Raw genomic sequence first — 21,778 nt, 5'->3', positions numbered from 1 at the left:
GGCGGAGCCCGGCGTTGCTAGGACCGTTGCTAACACCGGGCGCCGCGCAGGCCTCCGGGCGTCGGTAACTACGCGGGAGCCGTGAGGCGGGGTGAGGCTCGAAGATTGTGCTCTGCTTTGGTGGCTGACGGCGGGGTCCCCCTGCGCGGGAGAGGCGAGGCTGAGGAGCCGCAGTTGAGGGACTCAGCACCCCCCACACACACACCCCGCCTGCTCGCCCCTCCCTACGAGGGCTGCCCACCTAAGACCGGCCTGGAACAGGTGGTTCTCGAAACTACCTCAAGGTGTAGTTCCAGTGAGTTTTGAAACATTCAAAGCTTACAGAACACGTTTTCATTTTACCAGGCCCCAAATATTTTAATAGTGAGAACTTGGTTCTGTTACTCTTTTGTGGCTGTGTCAAGATAGTGCGCTGAGAATCAGGAAAGCTGTTAGAAAAATTGTTTATCTTGATAATTTGGTATGCTTGAAAGCTACATAGCTAGATAGACTTGGTACTAATTTGTGCGTTTTTCCAGTTTGAAATCAGGCATAATATGTGAAGAAATTACTAAACTATATTTTCCCTTGATGAAGCCAAAAGAAACTCTAAACCCAAATGAGTGCATGTTATAACTCTGAGATTGAGAAACATAAAGGCCAAATATTAAGCAACGTATTTAAGGACTATGAGTTTAGCAAGTGGGAGATATAGGACAGGATTTTGTCCTAGAGGAGTTTACTATATCAAGTAACGGAGAGTAAAAAAAAATATAATATGATTAATAAATAAGCGATAGGAATTACAAAAGAGCTCAGAATGGAGTGGTCAATGGAGTCTTGTTGGTTGGACTTGAGTGAGGAGAATGATTATTTATAGTTCAGAGATTTTCAAGGGAATTATGTGATCCATTGATGGAGGTCCCATTTGTAAGCAAGGAAAGCTATTTAGTCAGAAGTGCAATCTTTAAAAAGAATGAAGTAATAGAGGGTGACAATATCATTGCATGACAATTGGTAAAATTAAGTATTACTTTGTGGAGTGTGTGTGTGTAAAGTGAGGTCATACTTATAAAATGCATATCTTAGTGGTGGTACATTTTGAAAAGTTTGAAAGTCACTTAGGAGGAAAAATGAGAGTTCTCGGTAGGAAAATTAGTAGCAAAGTCTCCAAGTCAAGAATAAGTAATTCACAACCTTTCTCTACTTTAACTGCTTTCATTCAAATTAACATTGTTCAGTAAGGCATGGAGGCACAGCTTTTTTCTGATAATTCAGCTGGGGAGATTACAAACGGTAATAGACCCTCTGATGTGTGACTTCTTCATGTAGCCTAGGCTTCTACACAGTGTGACAGCAGGGTAATCAGACTTCTTAGCCTAGGCTAAGACAAATGTTGCAATAAAAATGGCAGAAACTCCATCCTTTTCTGATCTAGTCTTAAAAAGTAACACTTCTCTCACATTCTTTCAGTTCAGATTTTAGGAGAGAAGACATAATGCCACTTCTCAAAATATTGTCAAAGAATTTGTGGCCTTTCTTTTCTTTTAAACCAATGCACTGCCATCACAGAAAACCCCAAAGTTTCAGGGGCTTAATATGATTACCTATTATTTCTCACAAGAAATCCATTGTGGATGTTACTAGTCAGATGAAAGGTTAGACTCAAGAATGTAGATTTCTTTTTATTTTCAGTGGTTCTGTTGTTCTTTAAGACTTGGGAGTCCACAGTTTATCTGACAAGAAAAAAACATGGTGAACCACCCAAGCTTTCAGAGGTTAGTCTTAAAAATGGCATATATCTCTGTGCCCACATTTTACTGGCCAGAGTTTGGTCCCAATTTTACCACTGTAACTGCAAGAAAGTCTGGGAAAAGTAGAGAGATATACATGTTTGGCAAACAATAATGATTTTGCCATATTCTAAGTTTTTTAATCAAAACCCTGTGGACCCCAATCCCTCCTAGCTTTTCTTGATTATTTTCTCCAAATTCTTTAACTTTTTAAAATATTCTGTTATTTGCTTTATATGTCAAAATTTACTATATGCATATACTGCAATTCCTTGATTTTGCAATTTCAGACTGTAACTATTGAGTTTCTTTTTGAAGGCATAATGAGCTCTTTTATAACACCACCCCAAAATGTATGAACATTCCTTCTCCCCAACCCCCTACACTCTTCTTAGAACCTCATCTCTCAAAATAGTAATATCTCATTGGTTTAAAGAAACATTTGTAAATAGTATTCAACCCTAAGACATATAGCATACTGTGTGATCATGTTAACTTTTAATCCAACCTTTTACTTGCCTTTGTGTTAATAATTGCCATATTTTTATCACTTATTAGTAATCTGTCCTCAAACAATTGGCCAAAGTGAGAAAGTATCACCAGCCAATTCATCTAGAGGTTATTTTTCTTTTTCCTTCCAGATATTCCTTCTAGACCATGACAACCTTTAGTTCATTCAGTATTGGTTGCATTTAACAATCCAATACTGCTCTCCTGTGTTGGATCCTTTGTTTCCTTTTTTCATTGCTTAATTCTTTGTTTTTATGAAATGTATCCTCTATTACCTTCCTAGAAAAGGTAAAGGGGAATGTGGTAGACAGAATAATTACCCCTCCCCCTAAATATGACAGTATCCTAATCTCCAAAACCTATGTAGATGTTATCATATGTTGCAAAAAGAACTATGCCTATGTGGTTAAGTTAAGGAACTTAAAATTGGGGAATTACTTGAATTATCTGGGTAGACCTGGCATATCCCAAGGGTCCTTAGAAAAAGAGATCAGGGAGAGAAGCAGATGCTATAGTGTTGGCTTTGAAGTTGGAGGAAAGAGTTAGATGACTGCAAGAACCTGGAAAAAGCTAGGAAGCAGATTCTCCCCAAGAGCCTACGGGAGCATTTAAAACCATTTTCAGACTTTGTTCCTCCAAAACAATAACATAATAAATTTATGTCATTTTAAGCCAGTAAGTTTGTGGTAATTTGTTATAGTAGCAGTATGAAACTAATCCAGGGAGAAATGGTGGTAGTTTTTACTGTCTTGCAGATCTGAAAAAGGCCACAAATATAATTGATCGTGTGTCTATATTAAAATTTCAAGGTTGAAAATCATGTTACTGAAATGCTCGGATCCTATTCTTTTTCCTTTGATTCCTTTTTTCTTAAACATTTTTATTCTAGTTTCCAAAGATTTTCATCAGGTTTTCTCCCCACAAATTGTCTATTGAATATTATATTTGTGTTTTAATCTTATTTTTTTATTACCTTAAATAATGTTGTTTTGGTTTCAGGGATGCAGTGTCTTATCATATTTCTCTAAGAATCTCCATTAAAGTTAAAAGCACCATAGTAAAATAAAACACTAAAACAGTGCACAGCATTTTGTCCTAGCTGACAAAATTTTATGTATATGCATATATATGAGATCTGTGTATCTGTCTGTCAGGAAAACTCTGTGAATCATTGCAAAATACTAACATGGTAATAGAAAATGAGCAAATGATTTGAGAATTTGCTTTACAAAAGAAGTTATTTAAATTGCCAGCAAGCATGTGAAAAGTTGTACAATATCAATGCAAATTAGAATCACAAGATACCACTATATACCACTATATAACCCCCCTGAACTGCTGAATTTTTAAGGATTGACAATGCTGAATATACACTAGTACTAAAGAATATTCTTTAGTAAGAATGTAAAATAAATGAAAGTTTTGCACACTTCTGTTAGGAGTGAAAATAGGTACCAACATTTAAAAAGCTATTTGATAGTATCTACTAAAGCTGACAGAGCAGTCCCACTCTTGGTTATGTATCAAGTATACCAAAAGACATTAACGATAATGTTCATACTAGTTCGATTTGTAATAACATACAAACAGGAAATCACTCAAGTATCCATCAAAAGTGGAATAGATAAATACAATTTGGTATATGTTATAAAATAGAATATTATGTAACAATGAAAAACCTTGAAGTCCTCCTATGTGATACAACATAGGTAAATATAGGTAAATCTTATAGACACAATGTCAAGTAGAGGGAAGCTAGAGGAAAGGATCCATATTGAAGCTCAATGATAGAGTGGTAGAAGTCAGGGAGGCATCTGACATTTCAAAGGCAAAGAGTGAATGAATGATGGAAAAGAGGAAGAGGTTACTCTGGTTATTGACTGTATCTATATCTTGATTTATATACATTGATTTTATACATTATATACATTGATTATATACATTATATACATTGATTTATGCATTGGTTATATGGTTATATATATTTGTATAAAGTTATCAGTCCATATACTTATAGGTATTTTGCAATTTACTATATGTTTTACTTTAATAAAAAAATTAAGAAATAAAATTACACTTATCACTTAGAATAAAATTCATCACTGATCATTATATTAATGTTGGTACTATAAAGGAATACATAATAAGAGATTTCTTAAAAGGAATCATAGTGATGTAATGGATATAGAAGATAAGGAAGGAGAAGGAAATATCTAGATAATTTTGACTACAAATCTTGATGATTGTGAGACCTCTACTATGGAAAACAAATATAAATTTAAAGAGTAAGGATTTGTTTCATGGGATGACCCTGAATTTTTTTTGAGAATACTAGGGTTGAGTAAAAATACTGAAATGTAAAGTATTTATGCACCAAGTGTTTTGTGAATAATGTGTCTCAAAGTTATTATTATGAATAAAAATCAGTTTTCAGTGATCCATTACATAGAATTTTTAAATTTGTGCATAAAGATTATCATTAAAGATTTTCTAGGTATCTTTTGTTCAGGTTTTCTGTTTTAGTTCTATTGTGATTAGAGAGCATACTCTGAATGATTTCTTATTCAAAATTTTTGAGATTTGTCTTATGGACTGCAGATGTCCATTTTCATGAATGTTCCACTACATTACTTTAAAAGATTGTGTATTCACTCTGCAGTTGTGGAGTATAGTTGTTATGTAAATGTCATTTAGGTTAAGTTGCATGATAATGATGTTCATATCTTTAGTCTCTCTTATTTGTGTTTGTATGTTTGTTATATGCATTGTATATACAGAAATTTGTTAGTTTCTCCAATTATAATTGTGATTTTGCTGTATTTCCCTTCAGCTTTATTAATTTCTGCTACAATTATTTTAAAACTCTGCTATTAGATACAAATATATTTAGGATAGATATGTCTTCTTAATTCATTTACCTTTTTATCAGCATGAAATAGCCATATTCGTGTCTGGTAATCATCCTTGTTTGCAAGTCAATGTTGATATTAATATAGATATGCTAATTTTGTTATGATAGTGTATACATCGTTCTAGATTTCCAATTTGTTATGTTTTGGGTATTTCCATTTCTATTGAAATATCCAACCTCTTCATGTCCTATTAGCCAACCTGTGTTGTAAAATCTTTAACATATTTATGATAGTTGTTTAAGAGATTTTGTTCATTATAACTGCATTCTATAACTGAGTTCTAAGTTTGTATTGACCGTTCTCTCTTGATTATGGGTCCCGTTTTCCTTCTTTGTTGTATGTCTTCCTATTTATACTATTTTGTATTAGATATGGGAAAATCATGGATGCTGAGGTTTAGTTTTATTTTGTTTTCAGAATGTACAAGTCTTTTTCTCAGCTTGGCATTTAAAGTGGGAGTTTGGTCTTTTAGAATCCTCCTAGACCTGGATTGAATTTTAGAGTAACCTGTAGCTTTAATTAGATTGAGTTCACCTGTGACTAACCTAACCTCCAAAATCTTCCTTGTTAGCCACCTCTTATATCTTGTCCATACTGGGTTGGGTAAATCTGGATTGAAGTTTAGGCATTTTTGTTTTACCTTTGGCTTCAACTCTACCAGGACTCTGGAACCCATGTACTATAAGAATGCATTGGCCTTTATGAGTTTTCTGTTTTTCCAGTTCTTCCACTGCTGCTTTTTTTGACAAAATTCAGAAGTGAGGTGTGGGAGCAGGGATAGGGATTATTTGACTGAGTCATTTGTTTTGGCATTTTCAGACTCCAGTTTGCTCTCCCAGTTTATGTGGATGCCTAAGGCCCAGCTGGTTTCTCTTCAGCTCTGTCAAGTTACTACACCATGGCGGACCCATTCGTCTCTGAATGTCCTCACATGACTTACAGTCAGGTAAGGAAAATGCCACAGCTTTGTCTCCCATAAATGTCCTGTTTCATAGATTTCAAGTCATCAAGAGTTCCAGGTAGGGCAGGTCTTTGGGTTTGCAACTTGTGCAACTCCACCAGGCTTCAGAATAGTAGAACCCTACATTTGATTTAATCATCTGATGTTACCATTTGATAATTCCTAAATTTAAGCAAGGGACTCTGCATTGTCAAAAAAGTATGTTGCCAGTATTGTTTCACTGACATCCATTGCTCTTCAGTAATCCCATAGAAAAGGTTTTTATTTTGCTCAGGTTTTTCTTTTTGTTCCCATTGGAACATAGGTGTTTTGCATCCTTCTACATCCATCCTACCAAGGTCAGAAGTCTGTTTAATTTATGCCTTACCTCCTTAGAAAACTTTGAAATTTTATATTGAAATTACCTAGAACTCATAAGTTATTGATCTGTTTATTTTCAATGTTTCCTTAATTAATTTTTCTAATTTCCTGTAATTGAAGGGTGGATATTATCTTTAGTGTTTAGTAGTAGAAGTCATTACAAGAAAAAGCCAACATTTAAATTGTTTTAATTACATTCTTTTATGTTCTGTGCATTTAAAAATATACTTATAGCCTCCTTCTAACCAAATTGCTATAGTCATTATCCCTGAAGTTATTATATCCTTAACATTTTTCTGTCTCTAAGCATCCAGTACACATCAGTTCTCTTATTTCTCAGCCTTCTCAGTCTAAGCCTAGAGTCCCCTGTTTTCCACAAAATTTCCATGATACCCTTATGCATTTTTGCTTTTGAACACTTACTTTTTAAAATATACCCTTTATTTTTATTATTGTATATGCATTATATATTTACTTGTTTATCATGTATTTTAAATAATATTAATAAGAAATCATTAATATTAAGAAGAAAATAATAAAATATTAAGAACGATATTAATACAGAAACTACTATGAGATTATTTCTTATTGTACTGCAAAGTCAAAATATTTTAATTACTTTTCCCTGTTATTAGTGTGACTTTTTAAATACTATATCAGCAAGAGTTGCATGTTAATACATTTTGGACTCTGGACAAGATACCATGAAAAATAGGCCAATGTGTCTTGGAACTCTTGTAGAAATTTGAAATGAAGATATTGAGCTGAATCCACGTGGAGTTTTTCTCTGAGAGTGGTGTATAAAAGGAAATCTTTTTGCAGAATATGGTTTGGAGTTTCTGAATTAAATGTTGATCTCTATCCCTCTTGAAAGTTCAGGGACTTTAACAAAATGAATATTTCACAATGTCTTATGATTTTAAAAATTGTAATTTAAGTCCAGTATTATAACTTAGTTAAGAAAATTATATATAAGCATCATAGATAATATGAATTCATGTTAATTAGCAATATTGATTTTACTTCATTAGAAAATGCAAAGGCCTCCAAAAAACATTGAAGAATTCTTAAAGTTTCAAAATTTGGTGAGTAATGCATCCTATGTTATGTACAAATATATCTTTTAAAATATCTGTTATGGAGATATGAAATATTAGAAATAGTCTTTCAAAATAGAAAGTCAAAAATACATCTGAATGTGGAAAATGTCTATAAATGTTTCTTTCAGTAAACTTATTTTGTTATCATTCCTCTTGTCAATGTTCTGTTCCCTTTCTCACTTTAAAAAAGGGTTTCACTATTGTAGGGTAAGTGATTTTCAGGGTTTTCTGCCCTCCCGCCATTAGGATTGATGATGGAGCCTTGTGGTCCTGAATGCATGCCTGATGGCGGGCACATAGAGTAGGGTGTGGCATGCGTAAGTAGGTACACCTGGGCTAAGACTGGGCTTATAAGGGCGGTGTCATGGGGACGCAGTATTGCAGAGAGCAGAGAAGCAGAGAGAACAAGAGCGAAAGAGAAAGCAAAAGAGAGGCAGAGACCACCAGAGAGTCCAGCTTCCCGCCCCTGGTGCCTCTGCCTGCCGTGTACCTGGAAAATTCCAATAAAAGCCTGAAAAGCCACTGAGGGCTCCAGGATTCCTCCTTCACCTGTCTGCTTGAATCACAGGAAACCTGCACTGTGGGCCTCCCCGGTGGCGCAGAGGTTGAGCGCTGGGTTGCGAAGCTGCACGCAGCCTCTGCAGCGCCAGTTCGATCCCTGGCTGCTCCCCGGACACCGGAAGAGGGTCCCGCATGGTGCGCAGACCTCTCCTGCCGCCCGCTGCTCCCCTCAGCAGTGTACTTCGGTCCTTCTGCCTGCTCTGCTCCCCGCTCTGGCTCTGGTGAATTCTCTCACCCTCCCATTCTTCTGACTGTACCCAGTGCTTGTATAAATAAATAAATAAATCTTTAAAAAAAAAAAAAAAAACCTGCACTGTGTCCATTCCTGCCGCTACAACTATCAGAGGACATTTCTATATAATTTTGGTAATATATTATTTTTGTCTTACCTATTTACACTTTCAAGAATATATGACAGGACCTCCCCAGTGAGCGGGTTGAGTGCCACGCTATGAAGCTGTCCTCAGCCTCTTCAGCATGGGTTCGATCCTGGCCGGCCAGGGAGAATCCCACATGGCGCAGCAGACCTCTCCAGCCACGCCTGCTGCTCCCCTCAGCAGTGTCTTTGGTCCGTCTTCCTGTTCTGCTCCCAGCTCTGTCTCTGGTGAATTCTCTTACCCTCCTGCGCCTCTAAGTGTACCCCAGTCCTTGTGTAAATAAATAAATCTTAAAAAAAGAATATATGACAATTATGCTACTTAGCTCAATTATTCATGCACTATAGCTTAGACTGACAAGTAATTTGTAGAGGAAGTCCTTGATTACTAAATCAGAATGAAATGTTCAAAAATGTTTTATTGTTGAAAACTCCAGTTTTCAGTGTTGTGTGTAGCAGTTGTATTTCCTACAGAATTTAGAGCTATTGGGCTTGTTGTGAGTTTTCACTTGGGTTCACACACTTGTGAGAACCTGAAGGTCAGGTTTGTTTTGTATTGAGGAATGTCGAGATTAGAATAAAGATGTTAGTGTGGAAGAGAGAGAAAGAAAAGGAGTTTTCCTTTTCTAATGACAAGTGGACATATTTTGAGTAGATTGGAGTTTAAATGACTTGCACATATTTATGTTTAAATAGTATTTGTTATGACTAAACTATTGACAATAAAGTTCCAAAATATCTATTTTTAAACAATTATTTTCTATTCTTACATTTATTTAAATATGTTCTAAAAATATTTTGGAAAAGGACTGAGTTCCTTTTAGAAACAAACAGAAAACAAAAACATTCCTAGGAACTGAGTTCCTTTTAGGAACAAATAGAAAACAAAAACATTCCTAGTTTATAAAAGTTTATTTCAGTCACTGTAGCAGAGCCAAATATTTTGAACTACTTTTAGGGCAAGATAGAGAGCTTTAGACCATCTTCTAAAGCTAAACACAATATAAAAAAAAAATTGCTGGACCTCCCTGGTGGCACAGGTGGTTGAGCACAGTGCTATGAAGCTGTCCATAGCCTCTGCAGTGCCAGTTTGATCCCCGCAGGCCACAGAGATGCCCACATGGCGCAGCAGACCTCTCCTGTCTCACCAGCTGCTCCCCTCAGCAGTGTATTTCAGTCAGTCTGCCTGTTCTGTTCCCTGCTCTGTCTCTGGTGAATCTTCTCACCCTCCTGCACATCTAGCCTATACCCCAGTTCTTGTATAAATAAAAAAAAAAATTGCTTAAAGGACAATTCAGAAGTTACCTGACAACATCCCCATGGAGGATTTGAACTAAGGTTGGTGGCTTTAGAGGTGAAAGAGACAATGGTCAGGAAAGTAATATCCTGGTTCTCAAAACATGCAGGGACATAACTATCCATGACTCCCCAGGATGTGGTGAATTTCCCCAGAGGGACTTTTCAGAAAGGGAATACAGAAAGGTTTAGTTGTGGGAATGACATGGGTCACTGGAGTTTCATGGCCAGTGTGGGCAAGGAAAAATTGCTCCTACTCCCCATCCCCAGCAGAAAAGAACAAAGAGACCTCAGGCGGAACCATGCTGGATTCAGTTTTTAGGTCCAATGGCAGGGGGAGGAACTTGTGGGAATGAGAGATCTCATAAATCCCATGAAAAGAATCAAATGGTTGAGTTGTAGCTCTTACAGCCAGATTACCTCATGTACAGTGACTGCAGTGATGGCTCTGGCAATGGCCATTGCCACACAGCATGGGACTAACAGCCCATATTGCATGACCCCTGCCTTCCAGGGTCAAGCCCTGTCTGAGTCCAGGAACATGAGCCCTATGGACTATATCTAGCCCCCTCTTTAGGACACTCAAATTTTGTGGCATATTACCTGCCACAGAACAGAGCAGCAAGAAGGCAGCATGGGAAGTGAGGATAACTGAAGTGCTGAACAGATTGACTTTGGGGAGAAAGGACAGGAAGCAAAGAGAGGTGCTCTACCAAGCTACAGCTGCTCTCACCCTTCAGGAAGACTGAGGCTGAGTATTTAAGAACCAGCCTCTCCTCCTGATCCACCTCCCACAAAAGGTAAACCAAGAAGAGAAAAAAAACAAAACTAATCCTGCAGTGCCCCAACTGCAAAAACAGGTAAAAATAAGGCAACATACATAACAAGGACCCAAGGAATATCTGAAAACGAGATGAAAAGAAGGTAGAAGAAGATTAGGAGTTCAAGACACTTATATAAAAAATACATGAGGGCCTCCCCTGGTGGCACAGCGGTTGAGCACTGGGCTGCGAGGCTGCCTGCAGCCTCTGTAGCGCTGGTTTGTTCCCTGGCGTCGGGGAGGGGCCCACAAAAAAAAAAAAAAAAATACATGAATAAAGAACCTAACAAAGACTTTCAAACAATGACATGAAATGTGCTAAGTTAGATACTAGAAGATCTGTCAAAGACAGATAGGCAGATTTAAGTTCCTGGAAAGAGGAACCAGGAACAAAAAGAGTTCTTCACCAAAAAGACTGAAAATATTAAAAGAACATGAAGAGAGACTCTAACTGAAATGAGAACAAACATTAAAAAAGAATCTTAAATATAAACTGGTAGAAGACAGAATTGCAGAAATAGAAGACTAAAATGTACAATTCACTTAACTGGAGAAAGAGAAAACAAGATTTAGGAAAATTGAAAAGGCTCTGTGAAAAATATAAAATTCAATTAGAAGAAGAAGCATGAGGATAGCAGACATTCCAGAATTTCCTGAAGTGAACATGGCTGTCCAGGAAGCAGAAAGAACACTCAAATTTTTAAATGCAAAATGTCCTGTATCAAGGCACATCATATTAAAATTATCAAAAATCAAAGACAAACTGTTACAGTCAGCCAAAAGTAAAAAAAGTAATTTACAAAGGAAACCAAATAAGGTTTTCATCAAATTTTGCTTCAGTCACCCTCAGGCAAGAAGGGTGGAATGAAATGTTCATAATCCAAAATGATAAAAACTGGTAACTAAGACTACTCTATCTTGCAAAATCATCATTCAAATGTGAAGGTGAAATAAAGGTTTCCCAGACATCAGAAGCTATTGGTCTTTGGGAATTGTATCCTGTGATGTAACTTATTCTGTGATCTTTTTGTAAATTACTAGAAACTTCTAAAGCTTATGATTGTTTCACATTTTTTAAAAATACGTTTTATTAAAAAGAATACAATGGAATAAAATCTCAAGTTAGCTTATTGATTTTGAACTCTTTGTTTATTAAAAATGATTTAAGTTGTAATCTGTCACATTTTTTGCAGGATTATTGGCCAAGGAAAATTACTCTTAGAGATATTGATGAATGTTCACACACTATGAAGAAAATAAAAGAAGATAGTTCATTTGCTTCGATTTATACACATTTATGGGGAAATGTCCCTCGAAAATATGAAGCATTCGCAATAATGGAGACAAGATTAGATGAATGTTCATTTCACTTGAAAAAACATGCCTCTAAAATATTGGAGTGGAGCAACATCATGTACAGGACAAGTAAAACCTTATTTTTTATAAGTAAAATGTCACAGTGTGTCTGTCTCCATGTGCATATTCTCAAAAAGAATGAAATTGTAAGGATATCTAACATATTAAAAAGAATTTATTTTATTTATTATTTATTATTTTGTTTTATTATTTATTTTATTATTAATATTTATTTATTATTTTGTTTCTTTCTATAACTTTCTATACCTTCTTCCTATTAAGAAAAATAATTTTATATACACACATTTTCCTCCCTATCTAAATATCAGAACTTGGACTCCAGCCTAGGCCATCTGGAGTTCAAGTCTTATACAGGGCCATACTCCAAATTACTGTACTTGATTGAATTTAAGGCGACCCTGATACAACCAAATGTAAGTGGCTGAACAATTTGAAAAACATGAACTTGTTCAGTAGGAAAGGAATTGACATAAAACTTTACATATGGGAGTAGGTACTAAAGATGTATTACTTGGAACCTGACTTTACTGAAAACAAAAGAGAAACAAAATGTAGTAGTTATAATTATTCATTCAATTAAGAGGGTTTGTATCTAGTGTTGGGTTTATGAAAATATTAATTTCATTGAATAGTTTCATATATAATTTCTTTAAGGTAATCATTTTTTTTGTATTTTAAATAATGTGTATATACATTTATATATTGTGAATTCTCACTTTTTAAAGGTTCTTATGAAAAATTGCAAAGATACAGGGCACGTCTAGCAAAATATCATAAGAAGAAGAAAATAATGGTAGAGTATCCATTTTCATCTTCCTTCATTGTTTCTTCTGTGAAAATACAATCACTGTAATTCTGTAGATAAGCACTGAAAATGTTTTTTTTTTAATTTCCCGTTTGTTATAATCTATCTATATCTGTGTTTTTAAAATATGGAAAAAGAAAAATATCAGATGGTTTTACTTATAAGAAAAATATAGGGGAACTAGGCATCAGGAGAAAGCAAAACAAAAACAAAACTAGTGGGCAAAAGATACATGGAGACATTCAGCAGGGGACAGAAGAGCACAAGAGACTATGGTGAAGGTTCACGGGTGACTCAGTGGTGGAAATTCTATGGTGATTACACCTGACAGGAACAATGATGTAAAAAATAATACATATATCAGTAAAAAAATAGAGAGAGAGACTCATATTTTTCTTTTTACAGTCAATATTAGTGTTGGGATTTTCACATTGTTACAAGTTATTTGAAGATTTGTTTTAATATATACATAGTACATTCTCTGGTTATTTAATAATTTATAGCATCTTATACTTACTGGTATAGATGGCCATATCAATCCTTTTTCTTTCAAAAAATTAACAGTTCTTTCTGATTACCTTTAGAATTATTTTGTCAATTAAAAATCTTTTAAAATTTAATAAGCATCCTAATTCTACCATTTACAGGTCAGTCAAATCTACCTCCTTATTTGTCATTTTAATTTTTATTTTTCAAAAAAATTAGAAAGTTCTGATTAAGTTATATTCTTCTAATTCATTAATTAATGGAATTTTTATAAATATTCTTTGTAGATCATTTTAAAAATTAACTAAAATGTGATAACCCTTTTATTGGACATTGGGTTCATTCTCGCTATCACTATTGTTTACGATTCTGAGAACATATTTGAAGCTAAAGATTGTGCATCTCCATGAATATTTTCTTAAGCTAAATTTCCAGAAGTGGAAGGACATGTCCAAAGAAGTGAAAAAATCTTACTGTTTTGATACATATTGATAAATTGTTCTCTAGAAAGGTGCCACCAATTTACATTTGTAACAAAATTTGATATTGAATTTGATATTGAATCCTTTACCCACTCCCTTGTAGACATTTAATTGTGCTAATGTTTGCAAAGTTTATTGATTTAAATGTTATCAATTGCATATGTTTTAGTGGTAAAGTTATTTTTAAAGTTTTTATTAGCTTTCATGTTTCTATTATTATGAATTTGAAATTTAAAAATTTTTATTTTAAATGTTTTCCAGCTTTCAGATGAAATGATGACAAAGAAGAATATAGAGGTATTTAAATTTTCTGTTCTACAAGATTATATATCAAAAGTATTATGTGAGATAATAGAATATTTACAATAATAATCATACAGCTAAAAATATAGATAGAGGCCCCAGGAGAGTTAGAAAAGGTATAGAAGTTTTCTCTTTCTTCCTAGCCCATTTCTGTATGTGTAATCTAGCTAAATTCATCATCATTTGAGTTATGTCAAAGTTATTTCTGAAAGGGCCTCCCCTGGTGGCGCAGGCTTTTGAGCACTGCGCTGTGAAGCTGTCCGCAGCCTCTGCAGCGCTGGTTTGATCCCAGCCGGTGGGCAAGGGTCCCACATGGTGCGGCAGACTTCTCCTGTCATGCCGCTGCTCCCCTCAGCAGTGTATTTTGTCAGTCTGCCTGTTCTGCTCCCCGCTCTGTCTCTGGTGAATCCTCTCACCCTCCCGCGGATCTAGCCTGTACCCCAGTTCTTGTATGCATGAATAAATAAATATTTTTTAAAAGAAGTTATTTCCGATATATGGTTTTGTTTTGCCTTTGGATTTATTGTATAAATATGACAGGGTTCTTGGTTTCAGAAAAACAAAGATATGAACATTTTCCTCAGGATAAATATTTTTCATTTGTTTTAGTAAAAAGGAATAAAATAATTGCATTAATGAATGATTGCTAAATGTCATCTACAGTTATATGAGACTACTGTATTTAAAAGAGAAATGTAATGACTGACTGTCCTGTGATATTTCCCCCTTTGCAGGGTTCCAGCTTCTCAGGATTCAAATCAAATGAGCTTACTCGACTACCCAGACATTTGGATGCTGAACGAATTTATCTTTTTATTTTAAAAACCCATAACTTTGATGTATGTAAACATTATTTTATTTTTATTGTAAGGTAAAATTTGAGTATATGATTTAATGAATCAAAGTCTTATTTGAAGCTGTGTCAAATATGATGTGAGTAAGATTTAATTCTTTGGGCATTGAATGTGCAGGAAAGATCAGGGATGTTTAATACCCTGACCACCAGAAGAGAATGTATTAACTCTGTGTTACTAACTCAGGAGTCTGAGATAACTAATGTGTATTGGCCCCGTATGTTATGATACAGGTATTTTCCCCCTTCCTCTTTTTTGCTCTTTCATCTCAGGATATCTAACCTGGTCATATCCCAAAATAATTTATGAGAACCCAAAGCCCAAGCCAGTTTTTCAACAGCAAATCGACATATGAAACAAACACACTAGAGAAGCTAAAAATCACATTTGCGCTTATGGTAGCCAGTGCCATAGGGAAGCCCAGTTTCCCCATGGGGCTGACTAACCACGGATGGCTCTGTCCTAAATCACGTTGGACGCCAAATCTGTTATAGGACAGGGAGAGGGGCAGCCCAAGACCCCGCAAACCTGCCTATTCTAAATGGGTTCTGCCATCCGCCACATCAACACAAAACATAGGAGACTTTAATGGGAAGGAACTTTAATAAAACTAGGAAACAATACAGGTAAGGCAAAGAGTCTAGTTTCTAAATGAAGCATCCAGAGTTACCCGTCCCCTCGTGGGTAAAAGTCCATCCAAATGGGATTGGCCCAGAACAAGGCCCCAAAGCCTGCCACAAGTCTAAAGCATCTTCCAGTGGGGACCCACAGAAAAGGGTCACAAACAACCGGACAAGTCCGGACGGAAAAGAGCAAAATCAACATCAAGATAAAAGCTGCCATTGTCACCTCCCCACGGGTCTCACCCACATCTGTGTCACCCAGTCCACGACCAAAAGACAAGCGCAGTTTCTTCACGTGTCTCTAGGCTCCACGCGCCTGCTCCAGGTCTCCTGGCTCCATCCTGCTTCCTACCTCAGTCTCTTCTTCCGCTTCTCCTCTTCCTGCTCAGCTCCACCCTCCCTTGGGTGGGGCAGGGAACCTCCCCCTTTCCTGGGGACCACCCTGTTACAATATCCCAAAATAATTTATGAGAACCCTTCCTTACAACCCCACTTTTTGATGCTTTAAATATCTGGGGAATTTGGGGGCAGTATCTCTACAGGATTGCCAACTAATAAAAACCTGCAGGCAAAAAAGTTAGCTAGATAATTGACTAGCAATTGCCAGGGTAGGATGAGGTGGTAATTGGCATTTATTTTTCATCCACATTAGAGTCAAATGGTCACCCAGCAAGGTTTCTGTTTCCTGAATGCTTAAATAATGCTCCTTGTACTCCCCACCACCCACCCACCATCCCCAGGCCCCTCCCCCACCTCTGGCAGATTTCTTTTGGATAGCTCTCTGAAATGGACTTATCCCCAGTCTTCCTATGGTTATTTCTCAACACTAAAACCCTGTAATTTCTTCTCTTAAATTTGTCCTCTGTTACCCATTAGAAGGAACAGTGTCAATCTATTGCTATTGAGTACATACTTTTTATAAAAACATTTACATTAATATTTTATAATGAATTTTAATTTGCTCTCTGTGCCTTTTTTTCCTACAGGAAAAAGTTTTTAAAATTTGGAAGACTCATTTTCTCTCACCAGCCTCTATTGCTCTTTTGCATGATTCATTTTGGTGGTGGTTTCTCCATAAATTTAAGGTATGATGATATTCTTAACCTCTTTTTTTAAGTTGTTTGCATCATAATTAATTTTTCAGTAGCGGTAATACTGGTACCAAAAAATGTTTTCCTGGATTCTTTCACAGAGTTTGTTTTTTTAGTATTTCACACAAGTTAGAAACCCTGTTTGAAATTTAAACTTCTTTCAGAAGAGTTAACATTAATATGGATTTCAAAGATTCTGGGTGTTCAGATCAGAAAAATATTAATGACAGCAAACATTATAATAATTAATAAATTAGTAGCATTATTCAACACTAAAATTTACTGATAAATATTAAACACAAAACCCACTGCAAAGCAGTGACAGTAAAAGAAGTTCCATTTGGGAAACAGTCTGAAGATCAGATGGAAAGAGAGTCTTCACTTGATTCAAAAAAATAAGAACTTTTCACTAGGATTAAAAGGAGAAATGATGGGTTTCTGGGAAACATTAAGAGAATAGAAATAAGCAGCACATGACTCTTATGTTAGAGAATATGTAAGCCTGGAAGAAGTGTTTAATACCAACATAGACTCTGAATCTGGAAGAATGGAAAATGTAGCAGCCCAGGAGATCACAGTCTGAACATCAAGGAAGCTATCCCCTCCAGAAAACCTGAAATGAACTTGACTCTCCCCCTTTATATAACTCAAGTCACCAAAAATGTTGTGGATTCTCACAGAAATTTTATAGCATGAAATTACCAATGTTATATACAAACCATCTGATTAGTGATTTATATTAGAATAGTTAATATTATAGATAAGAATGCCTGCCCTGTATTTACAATAACGTTAAGAACTAAATATTGTTAGGAAGTAGCTTACCACTTCTACAAAGGTAATTATCTAGAGAAAGTTGTGAAATAAGGAGAGCTTCATTACGTTAAAATCTCTAGACCAGGATCCCAAATTCGTGATTTTCCTTAATAATAACAGAAACACAATTTTCCCACTTAAATCTTTTAGGATTATATATAATAATTTTTGAAAGAAACATAATATAGTAATGTTCCTATTAAGGGTTTTGTCAGGCCATAATGTACAAAATGCATTAGTATTTTATTATTTTGAACAAACAGGAAAAAAAAATTTAAACAAAAATGTTAATGACCCAATCCATTTTCAGAATTATACTTGGAATAAGAAAGAGTTAAACATTTTTAAATCTTTTTTTTTAAAGATTTATTTATTATTTATTTATACAAGCACTGGGTACAGTCAGAAGCGCGGGAGGGTGAGAGAATTCACCAGAGCCAGAGCAGAGAGCAGAACAGGCAGACTGACGAAGTACACTGCTGAGGGGAGCAGCAGGCAGCAGGAGAGGTCTGCGCGCCATGTGGGACCCTTGCCGGGGGCTGGGGATCGAACTGGTGCTGCAGAGGCTGCGGGCAGCTTTGCAACCCAGTGCTTAACCACTGCGCCACGGGGGAGGCCTCATTTTTAAATCTTTAAGCAAACTATTTTCTAGGAACCATGGCTTTCTAAATTTAAAATGAAATAGTTTATTAAAACTTCAAAATATAATTTAATAACATTTCCAACATCAGTTATGATTCTGATGTTTTGAGAAGCAATATGTGATGTAGCTGAATTAGTGTTCTGCTAGTGTTTAGAGAACTAAGGGGGATGGGAGTAAATTGGTGATCCAGATTAAATTGAAGCAAACTTTCCACGTTTTAACCAGTACATTTTCTCTTTCATCTGTTTCATTTATTGTATTTAACTTAACAATTTCTTCTTAAGAGGATTCCTTGTTGAAAAAAAATACATTGAAGCAACTGAACTAGATAAATAATATGAACTCTTAGGTCCCTAAATATACTAAATAAATGTGGTAGGAGGCCCATTTGTATTAGTGTCATGTGAGACTAGATCCATTCCTTGAATATTTCAGTTTTATTAAGTGAGCCTATATTTCAGCTGTGATGCATTTTTAAATGAATATAAAACAAATAAATTTATTTTGGGGTCTGTTTTATAAAGAATAAATAGTACTGATTTTATAACTGGAATATAATAAAACCCCAAGCTACTTGTACAATTTAATTGCCAGTAGTATAATGTACAAAATGTATAATCATATTCTAGAATTTAACATGTTCTAGAATTGCTATATTATTTGCTATATTATTAATATAAAAGTGGATTTCTTCTATTTATTTCGTATAATTCCACAGCTAGTAGAAAAAAACATTGAACTTGAACCCATAAAACTGAAATTTTAAATCTAGTTTTACTGGTGTAGTTAGTGTGAGACTGGGATAGTTAAGAAATCTGAGATTAACCCAGTTATTTATTTTTGTTTATATAAAAACAAAGTAAATAATAAACAGAAAAATAATACATTCTGCCTTTCCCCTAGGCTGTAGTGTATACTAAAGGTGGCATGAATAAGAAAAAAACTCAACTGTGAAATACTATATAAATACAATGTAGGAGCCTATAAAAATAAAGTTAAAAGATGTAGCTTTCAAAAACAAGTTTATCCACTTAGTAAATGGTATAACCTTGAATAGTTATTTTTTCTCTAAGTCGTAATTACCTAGCTTATTTGGTTGTTGGGGAGTTAAGTGAAAAAAATGCATAAAATCGTTTGTTTACATGGAAGTAGGCCTATATTGTAAGTGTACAAAGGATGCATAGAAGAAAACAGAGGCAAAACACTCCATGACATAAACTTCAGAAGCATCTCTGCAGACACATCTCCAGCAGCAAGGGAACAAAGGAGAAGATAAACAACCGGGAGTGTTTATCAGATCAAGTAGCTCTGTACAGTGAGAGAGACAGTGACCAGAAGAACAAAGAGATACCCTACTGAAGAGGAGAAAATATTATATCTGATAAAGGATTGTTATTGAAGGCCTGCAAAAAGTTTATGCAACTCTACAAAAGAAAACAAGCAACCCAATCACAAAATGGGCAGAATTGCTAGATAGGCACTTCTCCAAAGACATGCGAATGGCTGCAGACAGATGAAAAATGCTCACCACTTATCAGGGAAATGAAAATCAAAACCACAATAAGATATCACCTCACACCTGTGAGAATAGCCCATATCAAAAAACCGGAAGCAATAAGTGCTGATAAGGGTGTGGAATAAAAAAGGAAACCTATTATACTGTTCGTGGGGATGTAGACTGGTCCAGCCCCTATGGAAGCAAGTGTAGAGATTCCTCAAACCACTAAAAATGGATTTATCATATGACCCAGCAATTCTGCTCGTAGCTATCTACCCAAAGGACACAAAAACACTAATTCAAAAGGAAACATGCACGCCTATGTTTTTTGCAGCACTGTTTATAATAGCCTTTTTACAATTAAAAAGATATGGAAATAACCTAGATATCCCAGGATAGATGAATGGATCAAGAAGATGTGGTATACACACACAATGGAATACTACTTGGCAATCAAAAAAGATAAACTCATGCCATTTGTGGCAACATGGATGGAACTGCAAGGCATTATTCTAAGTGAAATGAGCCAAAAGGAGAAAGATAAAAACTGAATGGTTTCATTTATATGTGGAATATAAAAAACCAAGCATAGGATCAGACAATGACAAATAGTAAGACTGACCCTGGAGAGCAGACCATAGATCTGAGACATTAAGGGAGGGAAGAGGAAGAGTAGAAAATGGGACAGGGAATGGGGCAGGGATGGGGGAAGCAAAATGAACTATGGTGGAGGACTTTGGGTGCTTTGCTGGTGGGAAAATTATGGTGAGCTGAGAGGAGAAATCCTATAATTTGAAAAAATAAACAAGGATGTTAAAATTAATTTTTTAAATTAAAATCAACCTAAAACAATCTGTTTGCTTAATGGAGCAAAAGTTTAGATTACTATATTAGGACTATGTTATAATATTGACATTATTTTCTATAGGTTTCTTTCTTACAACATAGGTGCTTTGTTTTCAGTATCATTTTACTAGTTTTGCCTATGGCTATCTTATTTAGTTAATGCTTGAATTTTATATCCATATACTGATAATAAAAGAGTTAGAATGGTTTGAGAACAATTGAGGGTAACCAGATCATCAGTTGCCCTTTGCATGTCCTATGATACAAGAACATATATGAATTTATCAAACATGTGTATGCTTCCTGTGTGCCATGCACTGTGCTGACAGCTTGAAATATTGACAAATATAACAAGATACTTGTCCTTATTTAATTTTATTATACCACTTTCAATTATGTATATATTACCTATGTTTGGCAAATAAGGAAACAAGAACTTAATTAACTTGCCCAGGGTAATGCAGATAATGAATAAGAGAAACATCATTAAAATTTGGGTCTACACAATTCTGAAACCCATGTTCATTCCACTATAGCAATCGATACAATCTTTAAGAATAGATAAAATTGCTGATATAAGCAAGTAAATTCCAATTTTTTAAATTGTAACAGTAATAATTTTAATTACATACATGTTTTATTTTTATTTTTTTTTAAGCCTGACAGACAAAATCAAGATTTCTTGTTTGATAGAATTTCAGAAAGTTATGTGATTCTCTTCATGAGCATACCAGTAAGTCGAAAGGATGCATTCTTTCAAGTAAGCATAGAAATTAACTGGTTATACTAATTAATTTTAAAGCTACTGAAACAGAAAATAGTTATTTACATATCTGATAACATATTTTGTTACTTTGAAAGCAAAATTTCCTGAATATAGTGATATGAATTTTAAAAAGTTATGCTCCCCCTCAGAATACATTAATCCCTTACATAGGAGTCTTATAGTCTCTTTGTGGTATAGGTATTTTGTTTACAAATTAATAATTTGAAGACTATTAACTATCTTATATTTTTATATAAGATAGCTTTTTCTACTTATAGACATATTTATTATTTTCTTTTATTGTATCATATATCTTTTGATCTGTTTAAGAGGACTTAACAAGTTTATATTATGCCTAAGGACTAAGCACCTTTACAGTAAAGAAAAATGTACAAAATTTTTAATCAACTGTCAGTATAACAACAACAAAAATAAAACTAATGAATATAGTTAAATTATTTCCTTCAATAATGTGAAATGAAGATATGTAGGAATTTTATAAGTTAAATATCTAGCAGCT

General features: G+C 35.0%; 1 protein-coding gene across 5 annotated transcripts in view; it reads left to right on the top strand.

Annotated features, from left to right (window-relative positions):
• Nucleotides 1-21,778, top strand: part of FAM227B (family with sequence similarity 227 member B) — a 160,665-nt gene continuing 138,887 nt past the window's right edge. For 3 of the 5 annotated variants that reach the window (XM_054701350.1, XM_054701363.1, XM_037502459.1), the window contains exons 1-9: nucleotides 99-295; nucleotides 6,014-6,140; nucleotides 7,547-7,600; nucleotides 11,862-12,093; nucleotides 12,771-12,838; nucleotides 14,080-14,115; nucleotides 14,856-14,960; nucleotides 16,585-16,683; nucleotides 21,151-21,252. In XM_054701350.1, coding sequence (XP_054557325.1) covers nucleotides 6,093-6,140; nucleotides 7,547-7,600; nucleotides 11,862-12,093; nucleotides 12,771-12,838; nucleotides 14,080-14,115; nucleotides 14,856-14,960; nucleotides 16,585-16,683; nucleotides 21,151-21,252 — 744 coding nt within the window. In that variant the 5' untranslated portion in view covers nucleotides 99-295; nucleotides 6,014-6,092. The other 2 variants (XM_054701356.1, XM_054701361.1) reach the window with 2 other exon arrangements.

The sequence above is a fragment of the Talpa occidentalis genome, unplaced genomic scaffold, assembly GCF_014898055.3.
Source record: "Talpa occidentalis isolate TD23 unplaced genomic scaffold, MPIMG_talOcc4v2.1 talOcc4.11, whole genome shotgun sequence".
In the NCBI taxonomy this organism is placed as follows: domain Eukaryota; kingdom Metazoa; phylum Chordata; class Mammalia; order Eulipotyphla; family Talpidae; genus Talpa; species Talpa occidentalis.
The sequence above is the reverse complement of the archived record's forward strand: the minus strand, read 5'-3'. Positions and strand labels throughout refer to the sequence as shown.